This window comes from Myotis lucifugus, unplaced genomic scaffold, assembly GCF_000147115.1.
Source record: "Myotis lucifugus unplaced genomic scaffold, Myoluc2.0 scaffold_711, whole genome shotgun sequence".
Taxonomy (NCBI): Eukaryota; Metazoa; Chordata; class Mammalia; order Chiroptera; family Vespertilionidae; genus Myotis; species Myotis lucifugus.
This window is the reverse complement of record NW_005871759.1, coordinates 277,445-298,597: the sequence shown is the minus strand read 5'-3', so window position 1 is coordinate 298,597 and position 21,153 is coordinate 277,445. Positions and strand designations below refer to the sequence as shown.

At 46.2% G+C, this 21,153-nt stretch overlaps 1 protein-coding gene and 2 pseudogenes across 1 annotated transcript; 2 read left to right on the top strand and 1 right to left on the bottom strand.

The window, feature by feature from the left end:
• Nucleotides 1-760: 760 nt before the first annotated feature.
• LOC111823826 (zinc finger protein 501-like) lies at nt 761-2,714 on the top strand. Its single transcript, XM_023746630.1, has one exon. The coding sequence runs from the start codon at nt 810-812 to the stop codon at nt 2,079-2,081; it is 1,272 nt and encodes a 423-aa protein (XP_023602398.1). The 5' UTR covers nt 761-809; the 3' UTR covers nt 2,082-2,714.
• Nucleotides 2,715-4,626: 1,912 nt separating this feature from the next.
• On the top strand, nt 4,627-6,260 carry LOC102432605 (annotated as a pseudogene).
• An 8,695-nt stretch (nt 6,261-14,955) lies between these two features.
• On the bottom strand, nt 14,956-16,233 carry LOC102432285 (annotated as a pseudogene).
• Nucleotides 16,234-21,153: the final 4,920 nt, after the last annotated feature.

Sequence of the window (21,153 nt, the reverse complement as noted above, 5' to 3'; positions counted from 1 at the left end):
CTGCTGCAGTGATGGCAAACCTTTTGAGCTCGGTGTGTCAGCATTTTGAAAAACCCTAACTTAACTCTGGTGCCATGTCACAAATAGAATTTTTCTGATATTTGCAACCATAGTAAAACAAAGATTTATATTTTTGATATTTATTTTATATATTTAAATGCCATTTAACAAGGAAAAATCAAGCAAAAAAATGAGTTTGCATGTCACCTTTGACACACGTGTCATAGGTACGCCATCACTGATCTACTGAATGCTGTTAGCAGCAGAATGAGCTGGACAGTCCACTTCTCCTCCATGTGGTACTTGTCTTGTTTTTGCTCTATTTCTGCTGAAGTCTCCCTTGTTTTGTGATCTTCAGTGCTCAAGAACTTCAGAGTGACCTCTTACTAATCCATCTTTCAGGTCTTTTATTTTCAGCCAATTGCATGAAACCAATGTAGTATGTGCAACCCACTTTTATAATGGGACTTCCCGCTGTCACCAGAGTCAACATTCATTTTGTCATCATTCCTCTGTTTTCAGGTCCTTGGCGTAAGATGGATGATGTGGAGGCCTATTCTCAGCACAGTGTATCTATAGGAGATTCTCAGGTCAGGGCTTCCAGGACAGCTGCAGCCACCCAGAGGACCCATCTGTGTAAACCGTGCTTCTCAGTGTTAAAAGATATTTTGCACCTGAGTGAGTTACAAGTGGTTTGCTTTGAGAAGAATGTGTTCTTAAGTGATGCATGTTTGAGAGACTTGTGTTCCAGTGCAAACCCTCACCAGCAACAGAAGGATGCCAGTGGAGAGAAGCCCTGGAAAGAAGATATGGAGAGTCCCTCGCTTGTGACCTGTTGCTGCTTCTACTTATCTGGGATGCCTGTAGCTAGTATGGAGGTTGGGGAAGACTCCCCAGCCATGTTAGGGCTTCTCCAGCACCAGGCCACTCTTAACACTATGGAGCCACACAGTAACAATGAGATTTCACAGGAATTTCTCAGTGGAAAAAGACATCACCAGTGGGTGGAATGTGAAAGAGCTGACAGCCAGAAACAGAAAGTTGCTTATCAGAAAGGTCTCTGCTCTGGAGATATGATTTATGAGTATAATAAATGTGGGGAAGTGTGTAGACAAATGTTTAACCACCCTCCACATGGGAGAGTTCACACTGGAGAAAAGCCTTATGAGTGCAGTGAATGTGGGATATCCTTTCGTCAAAAGTGTCGCCTCATTGTACACCAAAGAGTTCACACTGGAGAAAAGCCTTATGAGTGCAGTGAATGTGGGATATCCTTTCGTCAAAAGTGTCGCCTCATTGTACACCAAAGAGTTCACACTGGAGAAGAGCCATATGAGTGTAGCGAATGTCGGAAGCATTTCAGAGAAAAGGCTGCCCTCACTAAACACCACAGTGTTCACACTGGAGAAAAGCCATATGAGTGTAGCGAATGTGGGAAGTATTTCAGAGAAAAGGCTGTCCTCACTAAACACCACAGAGTTCACACTGGAGAAAAGCCATTTGAGTGCAGTGAATGTGGGATATCCTTTCGTCAAATGTATAACCTCACTATACACCAAAGAGTTCACACTGGAGAAAAGCCATATGAGTGTAGTGAATGTGGGAAGCAGTTCAGAGAAAAGGCTGCCCTCACTAAACACCGCAGAGTTCACACTGGAGAAAAGCCATATGAGTGTAGTGAATGTGGGAAGCATTTCACTGAAAGGGCTGAACTCACTAAACACTATAGAGTTCACACTGGAGAAAAGCCATATGAGTGTAGTGAATGTGGGATATCCTTTCGTCAGAGGTCTCACCTCACTAAACACCACAGAGTTCACACTGGTGAAAAGCCATATGAGTGTAGTGAATGTGGGAAGCATTTCCGTGAAAGGGCTGCCCTTAATATACACCAACGAGTTCACACTGGAGAAAAGCCATATGAGTGTAGCGATTGTGGGAAACATTTCAGAGAAAAGGCTACCCTCACTAATCACCGCAGAGTTCACACTGGAGAAAAGCCATATGAGTGCAGTGAATGTGGGAAGCATTTCAGTGAAAGGACTACCCTCAATAAGCACCACAGAGTGCACACTCGATAAAAGCCATATGAGTGTAGTTAATGTGGGAAATCCTTTAGTGAAAGCTCTATCCCCAGTGAAGACAAGAGAGTTCACACTGGTGAGTGTAGTGAGTGTGGGATTCCTTTTAGCTACAACTATAACCTGGTTAGACACCTGTAATTTCACACTGGAGAAAAGATGTAAATGTGTAGGAAATGTTTTATTTTTCTCACTAAGAATAAGAACACTTAAGGGGCTCTATGGGACCCATTTACATGAATGTAAACCCCTTTAATGAGAACATACACTCTGCTAGATTCATCATAAAATTGAGGTACAAATGAGACTTGAAGGATCTGTGTTGTACTTGCTAACATGTCCAGACCTACAACCCAAATGATGTCACTGTGAGTGTTTATCACTAAAGAGGTTTCATAGCTAACACCTGCCTCACCTGAGGAGTGTGCATCGGTCACATTCCCTGGGTGCTCAGGGGAATGTATTCTGTGTTCTCGCTTCTGATTGAGGTAATTATGATTCCTCCAAGCTCTTGGCAGTATCTTCATTCATTTCTCTATGACTAGAAAATGGACCTGACCCAGGATTCATCCAGAGCAGCTGTTCTCAGCTAAGCAGTGCTACCTCTTTCAGGGACATAGTGGTACTCACATTATGCTTTGATAAATTTTGGGGGTTTTTTATTCACCAACCTGCAAACTCTGTGCTCTCCTCTGCTCTGGTTTATGATCTTTTTTTTTAAGGGTGTTTTTATATTTGTGTTGTTATTTATTAGTGCATTGTTTTCAACACCAACTACTCTAAACCTGAATTTGCCACACTCTGTATTTACCCCCAGTCATTTTGTAATATTTCTGCTTCCCCAACCCTCCATGCAGACATTGATTTACCTTCCTTTACAATAGAGTAGTTCATATTTTTCATAAATTTATTGGCACTATAAGGTGAATTCTTTTTAACAAACACTGACTTCCTTCATGCTATACAGATGTTTGAGATTTAACACTAACGTTTATATAAATAATTTTTATTTCTAGAAAATATTGTATTCTATGGATAACCACTTTTACTATTGAGCCGCCTATAATTTCAGTTATTTCTACGTTTGGGGTTTTAAAAATAAAACAGCTCAGAATATTGTATTCCATTCTTTCTACAGATGTATGTCTTATTAAACTGTTCCACTGTCAGTGAATGTGGTACATTTCAACATATATGGAACTATGACCTCAAATGGTCAATCAGTTTGCCTTCCCACCCACCCAGAAAATTCTATGCAACTCTGCCAGCACATACAAAGGTTAATCTTTTTAAGTACTAGCCCCATCAATGAGTGTACTGTTAACTCGCTTTTGTTTTAACTTCATTTCCATAATGATATTTGATGGTGATGATTTCTTCATGTATTTCTTTCACTGTCTTTATCTTCTTTGTTAAAATGATCAGGATTTTTTGTTTACTTTTAAACTTAATTTATTATTCTATTCTAACCAATAGGAGGGCGGTGCAGCCTCTAAGACATATGTTTCAATTTCACTCAGTCCTCAGTGACTCGACTGATTTTTTGGCCATATGGTATTCTTGGTTTTTGAATTCTATAAACAAAATGGTTTTTCTCAATTTTTACCCTATGTATGATTTATAGCCCACTTGTACCAGACACTTATACATTTAATCTGCATTGTTAATTCTCCACCAGTGTTCTTTAAGTTTAAGCATTTAATGATATATTGAAGTCTAGGTTTGTGGTAGTTGAAAATTTCCCTGGTGTAAATGTCATAACTACATTCCAACTGCGAAAATGATGGCATTGAACATGGACATAAGATATTTCAGTAGTATATCATTTTGTTTTACTAGTGACTGGGTGTATGGACTTGTGCACATTGAAAGGAAATTAATTAGAAAGTGACAAGTGGGGTGGGACTGGCTGAGACGGGTCTGACACAGCCTAATGCCAACCTTCCCCGGTCCCTCCCCATTAGGCTCCACCTGGGGCAGCGCCTTGGCTTCAAGGGTGTCTGTGGAATGAGTGGGATCCCTCTGGCAGGTGAGTTCCTACGGCCTGGCCTGCAGGGAATCGGGCCGAAACCAGCTCTCCGATACCTGCTGAGGGGTCCTGGATTATGAGAGGGCAGTTGTCAGGTGACACAACCCAGAATCGGGCTCCCTCCTCTCTGGTTCCGGGATGCGTGACCTGAGAATTGTTGTCTTCCATCACTACCTCTCATCTCAGTGGTTCTGGTATCTACTATTCTCAGATACATTAGTGACTTATTTTACTAAAAACCCCTGATAAGTTTCTTCCTGGCCAGAGAGCTCAGTTGATTAAAGCATCATCTCAGTAGTGCCAAGGTTGTGGGTTCCATCCTCAGTCAGGCTCCATGCAAGAATCAAACAATGTGCTGCCACCAAGACATAGCCGCTGGTTCTGGCGCCAGAGGCACCCCCAGGGATTATTGGACCCAGCAGGTCGTCCCTGGATCCAGGCTGAGCAATCTGCATTTCCATCCTAACCGCAGGAGAAAGGGTAGCTGGTTGGTGGAATTCTTTCTCTGCGGACACGATGCTTTCCAAGCTAGCTCGTCTGCAGACTGTGGCGGGGCGCCCACACGCCAGTGACTTCTCCTACATCCGTGGCGACTAAGAAGATGGTCCAAGGCCCTCTATGGTCGGATGACGTTTTTGAACGGGGAAGCCAAGTATGGCGCTCACAACTAAAGGGTGTCCCAAAATTCACGCAAGAAGTAATTTTGATAGAAAACACAGGTTTATAATTAAAAATTGTAAATTTTTTATTGATTCAAAATGTATACAGCATAGGGTTTTGTATGGAATAGCATAACGGGTAAATGGCCTCCACAGCTTTGCTGGTACACACGCAAAGCCTTGGTCTTCATTGTCCCTGCTCCTGGGCCATAATTGGTACTTGGTAATGCTTATCAAATTGAAGGGATTGAAATCACAGGGTAACAGATATTAAAATCTGATTCAATAAACCAAGTAAAATCAGGCTTTTATTTTTTGTCGTTGCTAATGCTCACGCAAAATTCAAATCTTGCGTGAATATTGAGACGCTCTTTACCACCTCTTACTGGTCACCCTGGAGAGAGGGACAGGTATTGCCCTGTGGGATGCGGAAGGCAGGAAATGCTTTGGTTTCCTGAGTGCGCACAGCGCCGTCAACCAAGGGCATTGCCACCCCAAGATTGTGGCTGCCCTGAAGAGCCAGGCGGGGAAGCTGACGCCGACCTCGCGGGCCTCCTACAACAACGTGCCGGGCGAAGACGAGGAGAACGTCAGGAAGCTCTTCAACTACCACCAGGTTCTCCCCACGAGCATAGACAGGGTGGAGGCCGGGGAGACCGCTTGCCAGCTGGCGCGGTGGTGGGGCTGCACCGTGAAGGGCATCCCCAAGGACAAAGCCAAGATCGTCTTCGCAGCTGGAAACTTTTGGGGCAGGACTCTGTGTGCCATCTACAGCTCCACGGACCCCAGCAGCGACGACGGCTTTGGCCCCTTCATGCCGGGGTTCGAGATCATTCCCTACAACAACCTACCTGCTCTTGAGCGTGCTCTTCAGGATCTAAACGTTGCTGCGTTCATGGTCGAACCCATTCAGGGCGAGGCGGGCGTCATTGTCCTGACCCAGGCTGCCTGAGGGGTGTGCGCGAGCTCTGCGCCAGGCACCCAGTCCTGTTTATTGGATGAGACCCAGACAGGACTGGCCAGGACTGGGCGATGGCTGGCAGTCGGCCATGCAAACGTCAGGCCTGACCTCGTCCTCCTGGGCAAGGCCCTTTCCGGTGGCCTGTACCCCGTGTGGGCGGTGCTGTGTAACCACGAGATCATGCTGACCATCCAGCCTGGGGAGCGCGGCTCCACGTACAGGGGCAACCCCCTGGGCAGCCGCGGGGCCAACGCCGCCTGCGAAGTTTTGGAAGAAGAGAATGAGCTCAGGAAGCTGCCCTGGGACATCGTGACCGCAGTGCGTGGGAAGGGGCTGCTGGATGCCACCGTCAGCGGGGAAACCAAAGATTCCGATGCTTGGAAGGTTCGCCTGCGCCTTCGAGATAATGGACTTCTGGCCAAGCCTACCCATGGCGACATCATCAGATTCCACCTCCTCTGGTCATCAAGGAGGACGAGGTCCAGGAGGCCTTGGAGATCATCAAAAAGACCATCAGTCTTTTTTTTTAAAAATATATTTTATTGATTTTTTACAGAGAGGAAGGGAGAGAGATAGAGAGTTAGAAACATCGATGAGAGAGAAACATGGATCAGCTGCCTCCTGCACATCTCCCACTGGGGATGTGCCCGCAACCCAAGTACATGCCCTTGACCGGAATCGAACCTGGGACCCTTCAGTCCGCAGCCCGATGCTCTATCCACTGAGCCAAACCGGTTTTGGCAAGACCATCAGTCTTTCTGGGTCCTCCACCAGCTTTCTGAGGGCAGGCCTGCTTCCCTGGTGTGGGGCCTGCTTCCCTGGGGTGGGCGCTGTTCCCACGGGGTGGGGCCTGCTTCTCCAGGGGCAGAGCCAGCTGGGCTGGCAGCTCGGCCACATCCTCATAACAGCCTGTGTGGTGCTGCTCTCAGCGCGGGCTCATTCCACTCCCCTGTGTCTTCAAGGACCTTTTAAAACATGTTATTTTCAGTTCATACATGCTAGAGCGGCATTTATAACCACGCAGGTTGCTGTGTAAGAGAACGTGAGGGAGTCTGTTCGATCACGTGTGTGTGCTGAGGCGAAATGCTCCCTCTGTATGTAGGCAGCCTTTTTGGCAAGTCCCATGTGGTTTTTACAGGTTTTTATCATTTCCTCGCTGGTGTAAATATATTGTATTTCAAAAAGGTATATGGGGTTTTACATAGAAGACTGCTTTAACCTTCTAAAGTTGAATCATAATCACTGAATTTTAGGAAGGATGAAATGGTTAAGCTTATATAAAAGTACTAGGTTTAAATAAACTTTACATTAGCCAACACCAAGACATGTCATTATTTTGAATTGAGAACTAATGTTCAACATTCCCAAATTACGTTTTCAGTGTTGGTATAATTTGTAAAAAATACTCGTTTTCAGTTTTTCTTTAAATTTAAAATAAAGCTTATATTAAAAAAAGAATCATGCCCTAACTGGTTTGGCTCAGTGGATAGAGCGTCAGCCTGTGGACTGCAGGGTCCAGGTTCGATTCTGGTCAAGGGCATGTACCTTGGTTGCGGGCACATCCCCAGTAGGAGGTGTGCAGGAGGCAGCTGATCGATGTTTCTCTCTATCGTTTTCCCTTTCTCTCTGTAAAAAATCAATAAAATATATTTTTAAAAAACCAGAATCAAACAATGTATAAAATTAGTGGAACACAAAATGGGTGTTTCCCTCTCCCTATTCTTCTCTCTCTTTCTCTCTGAGCAATATATTTGTGTGTTTTTTCACCAAACAAGTCAACGCATGCAAACACCATCACAAACCAGGCAGGGACCCTGTGGTGAACCAGCCATAAGGGTTCTCATGAGGGCAGAGCACACAGTGAGGGAGAGGACAGGAGGGGAGGGGCCCTGCTGTCAGTGTGGAGGGTGGGGAACTGGGGCTAAGCTGAAGAGTCACCCACAAGTAATTATGACATCTGAGCTCCCTGAGACTAAACACTAAGGGGCTGGGAAAAGCTCTGGGCCTGGACATGGGCTTTGTGGTCTCAGCACCTTCCAGCCAGGGGTTGAGACTGAGCTATTTTGGATTCAGGTGGTTAAGGAGCCCAGATCCCTCCCAGGCATTCTGGAGCAGCTCCTAATACTTGAGGACCTCAAATAAGTTCACATACCTCTGAGCAGCCCATACACTCTCCTAAGCTCCACGGGCATTGTTTGAATCTCTATTTTTACATTTCTGGTTAATTTTCCATTTTCATTTCATTAAAAATACCACTGCCCAACCAGTCCTGGAGGTAGCATGGATTCTCCAGAAAATGGTGCTATGTGTTTTTAATGGTGAGACCATTCTGAAGTACAAGCATTTCCTGAAGGAGAGGCTTGGTCTCAACATGATACCACATTGGGGGGATGCATTCCAGGATGCATTGTGTGTGGTCTCCCTGCTCCATAAGTTTGGCCTTTGCCGAGCAGACCCTTGCACCTGGAGTGAGGTGATGGAGCCTGGACTCTGAGGGACAATATACCATGAGGTGTGAGGTTGTGCCCCTTGACAGATTTGGTTTTAGGGATTCCTGCCAGCATATGGGGGTGTGTCCATTGTGTGTGTGTCCATTGTGTGTGTGTCCTGTGGCACTGTCTGGGTGGCCCCAATTGTTTGTTTCTGTGTGTGTGTGTGTGTGTGTTCCCCTCAAGGTATTGCCTATGTCTACAGTGTGGGTCTATGTGAGCCTGGACCTAAGTCTGGCACCTGAGTGCCCAGAAGAGGCTGGGGGTGTTCTCTACCTGCATGTTTCTATGCTGGTGTTATCTGTATATTTCTCTGAGTCTGTGAACCCCAACCACTGACAAGTCATAGTGAATCTCCCGAGAGGTGATGTAGAGGACTACCTGGTATTCTTCCCCACCACCAGTTGAGCCCCTTATTCTCCTGCTCATCCAGGCATCTGGTGTCCCTCTGGAGGTCCCATCTCAGGTATGAATTAAGCACAGGGCCAGTTCATAGAACCTCAGGCTGTAGCAAGGTGGGGAATTGGGGCAGACTGTGATGACAGACAGGAGTTATAGAGCGTGGATTGGAAATGTTTGTGGAAGACTGTGCCTTCTTGCAGCAGCTGGGTGATCCAGGATCCTTGGAAAGGAATGTGAAGATGGGTGCATGTGGGGGAAAGCTGAGGGGAAGACTTCTAGGCTCCTAAATCCCCACTAATAATGAGGAACTGGACATCCCTGGATAGGGTGTCCCTTGCCCATGTGAAAGCTAAGCTGAAAACTAATAGAGGACGGTGTCTGGGTCTACTCAGAGCATCACTCCTGCACCTCTAGGTTCTAGTTATCTACAGGGAGTGCATGGCCACATGGGACCTGGAGGGAGAACTGACTCTCCTCACTCCAGTGCCTAAAGTTATGTTGGAATCCCTGAGAAACAGCTACTACTAAGATAAGTTAATTTTTATCACTCAAAGTCTAACCTAAGTTATGGAAATGAAGGGATGACTTTATTCAGAAACCATCATATTTTAGTGTTTAAATGAAAGCAAGGAGGGGATCATGACTATGACACGAATTATGTGGGGTTTTTCTGAGATCAGCGATAGTGATTCTGTTAGCCTCCCAGGTAAAAAAAGACACATTGACTGCATTCAAATGATTCTCTGATAACTGTTCTAGAGAGATTGCTCTGGATTTAATGCTATGTTCTTGAAAATTCAATACCTTAATTATTACATTTTTCTTTTTTAATCCTCAGCTGAGGATATGTTTATTGATTTTAGATAAATAATAAAGAGAAACAGGGAGAGAAATAAATAAACATTAATGGAAGAGGAACATGGATCAATTGCCTTTCATACATGCCCCAACCAAGGATCAAATCCACAATCTATTGTGTGTGTGTGTTGGAGGGGGGGGAGGTGCATTATGAGATGATTCTCCAACCCACTGTACTACCTCGTCAAGACAGCACCTCAGTTCTTAATGTTTCCTTTAAAACAGTGTATTAGTTTGTCTCAGCATTAAGGGGAGTGTTGCTTTGCTTATCAGTGTTGGTTGTATGTGTGACTTGCTGCCCCTTTGAGTGTTCCTGATTGTATCTGTGTTTTTTATTTTCTTTGTGTCTGTCTACTGTGTCCACATATGTCCCTTCAGGTGTGTGCCTGTGTGTGTCCATTGTGTTTGTGAGTGTGCATCGTGATGCTGTCTTGTTCCCATGTGTTCTTATCTGTGTGTATTTGTGTATTCCCCTCAAAGTGATGTCCGAGTCTGTAGTCTGGATCTGTGTGAGCCTGGCCACAAGCCCTGCACCTGCGAGCCCATCTTTGCCTGGGGGTGTTCTGTACCCGGGCATTTGTGTGCTTATGATGTCTGCATGTTCCCCGTGAGATTGTATGTGTGCACCCCAGCAACAGACAAATGCATAGGCAATCTCCACAGGGGTGATTTAGAGGACAATATGTTCTTCTCTGCTCCCCAGGCTGAGCCCCTTCTCTTCCAAGCCACTGTTATACCCCTTTGGGTCCCATCTCAGGTTCATGGATGGATGAAGTGAAGGGTCATAGAACTGCAGGACTGCAGGCTGAGAGAAGTTGGAGAATTGGGAAAGACTGGTGGCAGAATTGAAGAATAGAGTGTGGAGGCACTGTTTTTGGTGGACTCTAAGCCTTTGAGGAGGATCTGGAAGATCCTGAATCCCTGAAAAGGAATCACTGGATGGGTGCATATGGGGGAAAGCTGAGGGTGAAGAATCCTAGGACCCTAATTCCCCCTTAGGAATGAGGAACTGGATAACCCTGGAGAAGGCTGGCATACCCGGGTGGTCCTCCTGGTCCCTGAAGAGAAGGTCAATCCCTTGCCTATTTGTAAGCTATGCTGACACCTAATAAGGAATGTGCCTGGGGTTGCTTGGAGCATCACTTTATGACCTCTGGACTCTCAACATTTACTGGGTGAGCTTGGGCACTCAGGAACATTGAGACAAGGAGGGAAAATTAGGCCCAGTGCTTCCTCCAATGGGGATGAAGAGAACGATGGAGGGACCACATTTAGCACAGGTTCAGGCACAAATGAATGGGAACCTAGGACCAACATTGATGTTAATGTCAGCATTTTTACATTCAGCCCCACCTGATGGAGCCCTCACCTGAGCTATGCAAATGATAGAGACTAGGAGACAGAGTAGTGATCGATATTAATTTCAAAGAACATGGATGCTGGAATGCTTGCAGTCCTGTACCTTCCAATAAACATTCTTAATATGTGGATCTTCACCTCGAACATAGTGGGGGAACCGAGGCAGCCAGGGATTTATTAAAGGTCATACTCAGAAGTGGGCTCTGAGTTCATGGCCAATGACTTCTGACCAAATTCCTCTTATTGAAGTCAACTCCTTTGAATCTAGACAGTGGTGGTTGTGGGCAGCTCTGGGACAAAATGCACCTGGATGAGGGGAAAGTGAACCATCTGAACTAATTTCCAGTGTCACTTCCTACCAATCTTCACTGCTCTTCTTCGCCCATACACAGCCCCAAAAGAGGCTGGCCCCATGTAGTCACATGAATGTGGCTATCAAGTATGTCAGACTTCCCTCCTGACCACCTGAATTTGCTGCAGCCCTGTGAAGTGCTTTGACCAATGAAATGTGCTGAGAATGAAGCCTGTCACTGCTAACAGAAAAGTCTGGAAGCACTGAGACTTGCCACCATCTCTGTACATCTCTGATATATCCAGGAGGTAAGTATATGGTGGCTTCTCTTTACACAAGTCCCAGGAGAATCAGGGAGATCATGTGGCATGAACAAGGAAGATGCCTTCTTTAATATAAAAACCAATAAATCTTTGGGTCTGTTGGTAATTTATAATAACATCTAGCCAATCCTAATAGTTACAGAGGCTAACAGTAGAAGCCAGAACTCTGTTGTTAGAGACAGATGGGTTTGTCTTCCAGCCCTGCCTTTTATTAACTCTATAGTCATGCAATTTATGTTGAAATAGTTCATGTAAAACATTGAATCCAGGGCTTGGCACGTGTAGTGAACAGTAACTCTTAGTTCCATAGTTTCACAATGTGTAATGACTGCAAACATGCAGACAATGTAGGAAATGTCAACTTGTCGGCCATGTACCCTTTAAAATTTTGTTTTTAAACAACTAGGAGAGGATTATGTACATTTTCTCCTATCTTGATTTTTCTATTAATAATAGGATGTTTTGATAAAAATAAAATATCTGATGGCTGGAGTGGGTCTATTGGTTGAGTGTAGTCCCATGCACAGAAAGGTTACTAGTTAGATTCCTTGTGACGCACAAGCCAAGTTTTCTGGGTGTAAGCCTAGTGGGTGGGGGCCATGCAGGAGGCACCAATCAGTGCTTTTATCTTTTCCTTTCCTTCATTCTCTCTATAAAATTCAAATAAAAAAAACTTAAAAACAACATATCCATTTAGATTTGTGGTCCTCCGGAATAATTGAAACAATACTTTTCACCTCAGGGAGCATTCTGAACTTCACGAAATCTAAAAATACATCTCAAAACAAGAGATCAGTTGCAGACAACACTTCCATGCAACCTGTGACCAGCCCCCAAATCCTAAATTTGTCATTTTCCAGCACCACCGGGGGTCCCCAACACCAGTATTTGCAATGATCAGTCAGTGATTGAGATCTTAATTCCACCTGTTGGGCCTGAAAAAGTAAGTTTCCCAAAGTGCACTGTGCCGAATTATGGCTGCATTTAGCCAATGAAAGCCCAGGCCAGGGGTCTTATCCAGTGCTGATGGGTTTGGGTGTTGCTTCCAGGTGCCCATTTTGACCTTTTCGTTCTGTTAACCTATAGGCTCCAGCGCTGGGTCACAACTAGGACCAGGCTTCAGAGGCACTGTCCCCTGGTGCAGTGGTTTGTCTGAAGCTTGTTGAGCAGCAACAGTCAGCATTGAGGCCTATGTGCCTTCCGGACTCCGTTTTGCTTGAAGACTTCTACTCAGCCTCACTCCATTTACCCTCCATCCTTACGTGCCGGTGCCTGTCAGATCCTGAAACCCAGGTCACTGAGTCCAGAACAGTGAGTCACTTGTGGGTGATACATGGTGTGATGTGTGAAAGAGGGTGACAGGCTGCAATGTCACCCTATCAGATTGTGGTTGGTGTGGCTGAGCTGGGAGGACTCGGGAATCCTGGGCTGGTTTTGTATCTAAATACAACAGAGAAGACAAGGCAAAGTATTTGGTGAGAAGTTTCAGTCTAATTTTCAGGATCCTAGGGCCATCGATGGTGGAGAATAAAAGAGGGACATTGTCTGAAATAGGGTTTTAAACTCTTCCCAACTGCTGGGAATGAAACTTGAAGGGAGAGGATCCCAGTTGGGGACAGGAAGCAGAAGTCCCATGAAAGATAGCCAAGTAGGCAAAATTGTGCCCTTAGGACTGAGGCCCTGACATAATACGGTCATCTCCAGGGGTTGGGTAAAGATACTAATAGGCAGAGCCCATGAATCCAGGTGTTGGTTGCCAAGTTCTCAACAGAACTTTAGTTTCCACAGATTGCTGCAAATGAAGAATCGCTTAGGAGTACTGATTTGTGGAGCTTATTTCAGGGCCTCACATTCATGTGGCATCTGAGATAGTCGAGTCCTGGGACTGTCCTGCCACTCTTCCAGCCCCTGGGCCTGGGAACCTTTAAAGGACACTAAGCTCAGAATGCAAAGTTCAGGTCTACAGTTGTATGATGTGCTCACTGATTTTGGCAATGTGGGAGTTCCTCCCAGAACCTGTAAACCAGGGGTCCTCAAACTTTTTATTTTTATTTATTTTTGTTATTGCTTAAAGTATTACAAAGAGTATTACATATGTCTCATTTTTTTCCCTGCCCTTGACAATCCTCTGGCCTCTTGTCAATCTTGTTTATCCTTTCAAAGAACCAGCTCTTGGTTTCATTGATTTTCTGTATTTTTTTTTTTTTTGGTCTCTATGTCATTTATTTCTGCTCTAATCTTTATTATCTCCTTCCTTCTGCTCACTCTGGGGTTTTCTTGTTGCTCTCTTTCTAATTCTTTGAGTTGCAGAGTTAGATGATTTACTACCATTTTTTTTCTGTTTTTTTTTGAGATAGGCCTGTAGAGCTATAAACTTCCCTGTCAGGACTGCTTTCATTGTGTCCCCTAGGTTTTGGATTGTCATCTTTTCATTGTTATTAGTTTCCAGGATGCTTTTAATTTCTTCTTTGATGTCATTGGTAACCCAATCAATATTTAATAACATGCTATTCAGCTTCCAAGTGTTTGAGTATTTTGGGTTGTTTTTATTGTAGTTTATTACTAATATTATGCCATTGTGGTCTGAGAAGATGCTTGGTATGATTTCAATCTTCTTGAATTTGGGGAAACTTTGTTTGTGACCCAATATGTGGTCTATTTTTGAAAATGTCCCATGAGCACTTGAGAAGAACGTATATTCCATGGCTTTGGGGTGAAATGTTCTGAAGATGTCAATTAAGTCCATCTGATCTAGCGAGTCATTTAGGATTGCTGTTTCTTTGCCGGTTGTTTGTGTATAGGATTTTTAAAAATATTTTTAATAACAGCTTTATTGAGAACTAATTCACATACTATAAAACCCACCATTTTAAAATGTACAATTCATTGGTTTTTACAATCTAACAATTACCACTATCTAATTTTAGGATCTTTCCTTTTTCTTTTTATTTTTCTTTTTCTTTTTAAAAAGACATGCTCAACCCTCGCTGGTTAGGTTCGGAGGATACAGCCTGGACCTGGGGATGGAAAGGTCTAAGGTAGCGGTTCTCAACCTGTGGGTCACGACCCCTTTGGGGGGGGTCAAATGACCCTTTCACAGGGGTCACCTAAGACACATATATAATTACATATTGCCTTTGTGATTAAAAACCATGCTTTAATTATGTTCAATTTGTAACAATGAAATTGGGGGTCACCACAATATCAGGAACTGTATTAAAGGGTCACAGCATTAGGAAGGTTGAGACCCCTGGTCTAAGGTTTATTTCTACCTCAGTTGCTGGCTCCTACCCAGCCTGGCCCTGGTCCATCCTTGGGCAGGAGGCAACCAACTGATGTGCTTCTCTCCCATCGATATTTCTGTCTTTCCCTCTCTCCCCACTCTCTCTACACATCAATGGGAAAATATCCTTGGCTGAGGATTAAAAAAACAAACAACAGTGGGTAACCAGGTCAGAAGGTCAAATCTTCAAAGTTCATCCAAGCTGTTCCACCCAGGGGGTCAGGACTGAATATTCTTGAGCATCTCCAGGAAGGCCTGCGGGGATGGTGCCTCCACATTCTGGAAGGTGTTCTGGACTCTGCTGAACAGGATGAAGTAATTCACGTCCTGCCAGATAAACCCGAAGTGGTTCTCATCGAACAGGATGAAGACTCCAGGGAAGCGCCCGGTGTAGGCGAAGCCACGTAAGGTAACAGTAAAAGTAACAGTGTCCACGGCATAGAAACACATCCTGCAGGTGCGGGGGTAGTTCTGGTCTCTTGAGAGCACCCCCACAGGCAGAAAAAATGGAACAGGCTGCTCCTCCGAAGCTGCAGCCCTGGACTCTCTGACACTTTGCTGGACAGGGCTCTGCCAGCCATGGCCCTCGCTTTCCTCAGTCCCGTCTTCTTGCTGCTGCTGCTTGTCAATCTCCTGGACCACGCGGGAGAGCTCGTTGAAGTTGCTGAACATCTCGCCATCTGGCAGCTGGATGCGGCTCATGAGGTGGATCTCCAAACTGGGGTTGGAGTCTCCCGTGACCTTCGTGACCCTGGCATACTTCCCATGGAAGCTGAGCATGGCAATCGATAGGCCGTAGGCATTGCAGTTGGCTTGGAAGAGGCCTGGCCTGATGAGGTCATCAGGGTGGCTCGGCGGGAGGTAGAGGCGGCGGTAGGTCAGGCAGTCATACTGCTGTCTGTCCTCCTGCACCAGCACCCGCCCCCATTCGTCCATAAGCCGCCTTGGTACATCCTTAAGGTGGTCTGTTTTGTTGCACTGGGTGGTGAACCTGTCCTTCTGAATCTGCATGTGGCGGTTGTGGGGCCTGCTGTGGTGGCCTTCCAAGCACTCCACCGTGGCTGATTTGCTCTCTGTCAGGCGAATTCTGAACGCAGGCTTGAATTGCATTGGGCCATCAATGTGGGTGTTAAGACAAGGCCCGTATGTCCAACCAGTAATGTATAAGCCGTCCACCACGACATTCAGCAGTGTTCTATAGTCCTCAGTATCTAGCCACCACAATCCCAAAATGTGTCTGTATGGGTGGAATAGCTTCGCATAGACTTCTCGATAAGACATACTTATTGTCTCCAGATTCTGCAAGTTTTCACAAAGGCCAAACTCCTCGCGGCAGCGCTGTCTCCAGATGCTGTTCGTTTGCAGGATGTGGTGGAATTTGGTGCAGGCCAGGGCCAGGTTGGGCAGATCAGTGCCTGGGAGCAAGGCGAAGATCTCCACCAGCATCTCCACCGACAGGTCCTGCAGTAAGCCATGTGGAGGCGGCGAGGGCGGCATGGGATTAGCCATTCCTCCACTCCCAGCACAGCACCCCACTGCCCTGTCAGCCTCGATGTGCTTTTCTGCAGGGGCCGGGGCCGGCTTGTCATAGGCTGCTGCCCTCTCAGCTGGGCCCTGGCACTCCTGACGACACCGCTTGCCATCGGCTCCTGGACTCTCAGCTGGGCGCTGGCACTTCTGAGGACACCAACATCCCTGCAAAGATCCGATGACCCAGAGGCAAGCGCACTCCTCCATGCCTCCAGGAGTAATAGCCACCACAATGTGGGCCTCAGAGCCTCAGCCTGGCTTTAAGTTGGCTAGTCCCACCCAGAGAGTCACGCCCCCAGGGCCTAGCCACGCCCCCTCAGAGGAGCCAATTGTAGAACCTTAGCAATACTTCCAAAAGTAACCCATATCCAATAACAGTCGCCTCCCTTTCCCAGTGCCCCCTCCCTGTCCTGTTGAAGTCCAACCCCAGCAGGTCCAGGGGTTCCCAAAGGTGTGGATGGAGTCCGAGAAGAAGGAATGACACGGAGACAGCGTTCAGTTGATCAGCACCCTAGCCAGGTCTCTAGCCAGGATCTGGTTAGGATCTCCAGCCAAGTTCTGGATAGGATTTCCAGTGAAGTTCTGGTGTTTATTGTCTTGTTACATCTGTATTTATACCAGTTGATTTTAATCCTATCAATTTCTATTCCAAAGGTTAGGGCATTTCTTGTCTCCATTTCAGGGAGTAAAGATTATGTAGCTTAAGCGTGATTGTTTGTAGTTAAAGTGATTAACTACCTGCCTGGCACTTAGTTAAGGGGTTTTATCCCCTCCCTAACTTCAGGGGAAAATCCCTACCTGGGGAAACAACCTTTCTTGGAGAGGTGACCTTGGTTAAAACACATAGCACCAAGAAGGTGAGCAAACATATCAATAACAGTATGCCACATACGCCAGGTCCCCCGGAACATATGTTGTGCGGATGCCTCTCTCCTGCAGCGACTGTGTCAAGCAGCAAGGACGGACCGTCCAACGGCAAATTCCTCCCTCTTTATTCCCCAAATGATAGTGCATGCAAATCAGCAGCCACCCCCCGGACTGGGCGGGTCAAGACTCAGAAGAAGACCGGCAAGCAATGACAGTGAGCACAGCCACAAACATAGTGGATGGTGCGCACAAGGAGCCCCACTCCTGTGGATTAAGTAAATGCATTATGTGTGTCACCAGATGGACCCAGAGAAGCTCCTTGTCCCATCGTTCCAAAGACTTAGTTGCCCCTATGACAGAAAAGCCGAAAAAAGAAGAAAAGGAAGGCTATGCAAGGGACTGAGGTGCCAACATAGGATCAGCTGAAGAAGGTAACAACTGAGGCCCAACAGATGGTAGAAAAGCAAGAAGTGGAAGCTACTGTCTCAGCCAAGTCCGAGGACTCTGAGTAAATCAGCAAAAGAAACTTTCATTTAGCAGAAACTCACTTATTTCGTCAAATGGAAAGACTTACTTACAGGAGCCTGGAAGAGACCTGATGTAATTTTAACCGGGGGAAGAGGATATGCTTGTATATTTCCACAGGATGCAGACTCACCTGTGTGGATTCCAGACCATCTAATCCAACCTTATGTCACACCACCCTCCGTCTCCTCCTCCTTCCCGGTATCATCCATATTGGCCGACCCAAAGGGCACAGCTGACTCCTCCCCGGACACCGACACCACCATCAAGCACAGCCCTGTGGACCCTTTGATGTAGCCCTTCAACTCGCTGATGCTTTGGGAAGCCTGCCGCCAATGACGCTGCCCACTAGCCAGATCAACAAGGACAACCAAACCACTGACTTGAGGACAGCTGAAATCCCTTGACTGAAGAGGCCAGCAACCTTCTAGAGGAACAAGGCTCCTTGTGCACTCCATCCACCATGCTCACAGCTATGCTCACTATCACCGCCCAACAGTCCCCCTCCGAGTCCCAAACAACCCAAACTGAGAGGTGGCCGCTGACCCACATGCGCCATCATTCAAAAAATAAAAAAGGGAGAACCCGCCGTAAGCCGGTCCACCCCTGCCGCTTGACACAGTCACTGCAGGAAAGAAACATGCGCACAACACATGTCTCAAGGGACCTGGCGTACATGGCATACCATTCCCAATATGCTTGCTCACCCTCCCGGTGCCATGTGTCCAAACCAAGGTCACCTCTCCAAGAAAGGTTGTTCTGTCTATAGGATTTATCTAGTGATGTCAGTGGTGTATTAAAGTCCCCTACTATGATTGTTATTGTTGTCGATCTCTGCCTTGATATCTTCCAGGAATTTTTTTTTATGTATTTGGGTGCTCCTGCATTGGGTGCATATATGTTTATCAGGGTTATATCCTCTTGTTGTATTGATCCCTTTAGTATTATGAAGTGGCCTTCCTTATCTCTTGTTATGGCCTTCACTTTGAGGTCTATTTTGTCCGATATAAGTATTGCTACCCCAGGTTTTTTTTTCATTTCCATTTGCCTGAAAGATATTTTTCCATCCCTTCACTTTCAGTCTGTGTGAGTCCTTTCTTCTGAGGTGGGTCTCCTGTAGACAGCAGATGTATGGGTCATGTTTTTTTATCCATTCAGCCACTCGATGTCTTTTGATTGGAGCATTTAGTCCATTTACATTTACAGTTATTATTGAAAGGTACTTGTTAGTAGCCATTTCTTTTTTTGTGTGTTGCTGTTTTCTTTCTTAGATTTTTACTTCTTATTTTTACACCAGACACTTTAGCATTTCTTGCATTGCTGGCTTGGTGGTGATAAACTCCCTTAGCCTTTTTTTTTTTTTTTTTTTGTCTGTGAAGCTTCTTATTTCCCCTTCAATTTTGAATGATAGCCTTGCTGGATAGAGTACTCTTGGATTCAGGCCATTGCTTTGCATCACTTTGTAAATTTCCATCCATTCTTTTCTGGCCTGGTGTGTTTCTGTTGAGAAATCATTTCATAATCTAATGGGAGATCCCTTGAATGTGACTATCCGTCTCTCTCTTGCAGCCTGTAAGATTCTCTCTTTGTCCGGAACATTTGCCATGGTAATTATGATGTGTCTTGGTGTTGGTCTTTTTGGGTTCACCTTGTTTGAGACTCTCTGTGCTTGTGTGACTTTTTTCTTCCCCACCTCAGGGAAGTTTTCTGATATTATTTCTTCAAATAGGTTTTCTAACCCTTGTTCCTCATTCTGTTTTTCTGGCACCCCTATTATTTGTATGTTGTTTCGTTTCATGTTGTCCCATAGCTCCCTTAGGCTCTCCTCCTGTCTTTTAATTTTTTTCTCCAATTGCAGTTCAGTTTGGGTCTGTTTTGCTTCCCTGTCTTCTAATTCGCTAATTCGGTCCTCCACTTCTCCTAGTCTACTGTTGAAACTTTCAATGGTGTTTTTTATTGCAGCTATATCACTCTTCATTTCTTCTTGGATCTTACATAATTTATTGATTTTTTTCATCTGTTTCTTCTTGCTTCTTGCATAAGTTGTTGATTTTTTCCTCCATCCGGTTTATGCACTCTAGGACCCTTAATCTGAATTCTTTTTCTGTCATGTTTCATGCCTCTGTATCACTTAGATGCTTTTCTGGCGAGTCCTCCTTTTCTTTCCTTTGGGGGTTTCTTTGTTTACCCATGTTTGATTGTACCACCATATTTAGATGTTGAGTCATTCAGTTGCTGCTCCTTGGATGGCAGTGGCTCCTCGGGCTGCGGTTGCTCCTCAGGTGGTTGTGGTAGCAGCTGCTCCTCAGTTGGTAGCAGCTCCTCTGGTGGGTGCTGTTCACAGCTGTGGTGGCTCCTCTGGCTGGTGGGGGGAGGCTTCACACACAGCTGCTGTTCCTCAGACAGAGGGTGTGGTGATCAGGAGGCTGCTGTTCCTTGGATGGGGGCAGGCTACACAAGCAGCTGCTACTCCTTGGAATTATTACTTTTAATCTCTTAAGTGGCCTCAGGGCAAGGTGTTTTCCAATAGGGTATGTCAACTGTCTTCCCCCAGGCAAGTCAGATGTCTATCCCCGCCAGCCAAGGCAGATGTCAATCCCCGCAGCCAAGGCAAATGTCTATGTGGCGGTGTGAGGGAATGACTGAGCCGAGGAGACTTGGGGTATCTACCTTCTGAGCTTTGTCCCCCTAGTCCCCAGGCAGTGGACAGGACAGTGAGGACAGGGAACCCTTCAGAAAGGAGTTAGAGCTGGGGGACAGGGAACTGCACTTGGAGGGACGGAAAAGTGGGTAAAGAAAACTGTCGATGCAGTGGGGAGGGCAGGAGGAAAGGGAACTTCACTTTAAGAGAGCATGGCAGACAGGAGACAGAACTATCCATTGAGGGAGAAGGGCTGGGGGAAAGGGATCCCAACTTTAGGGGGAGGAGCAGGGAGGAGAAGTTTTCCTTCATGGAGGGGGCAGGGCAGGTGGACAGAGAACCTCACTTCTAGGGGGCAAGCAGTGGGGAAAGGGAAGTTCACTTTGAGGGAGAAGGGCAGGAAGGAGACAGAACCCTACATGGAGGGACATGTCTTGCAGGAGAGGGAACAGGGAATCCTCAATGAAGGGGAGAGGCTGGGGGGATAGGGAACCCTACTTTGAGACAGCAAGGATTTTGGCACAAGTCCTTAAATACATGGCAGGGCAGGGGGGAGAGGGCATCCTCCATGGAGGTAGCATGGCAGGGAGGACAAAGGACCCCACATAGTCTGAGCAGGATAGTGGGGTGAGGGCACCATCAATGGAGGGGCCAGGGAAGGGGGGACATGGGAGTAGAGATAGGTAACAGGGGAAACAGACCCCTCAATGGAGAGTCCCCTGTTTCCCCATGGTTTGGCCCTTGTTCCCCAGCACTGCCCCTTTGCAGTATTCCCTGTCCTATCTGTCCATCGGCCCCGCCCATGGTCCCCTGGCCCCCGCTGCCCTGCCTTCCCATGGAAGGGCTGCTGTCTC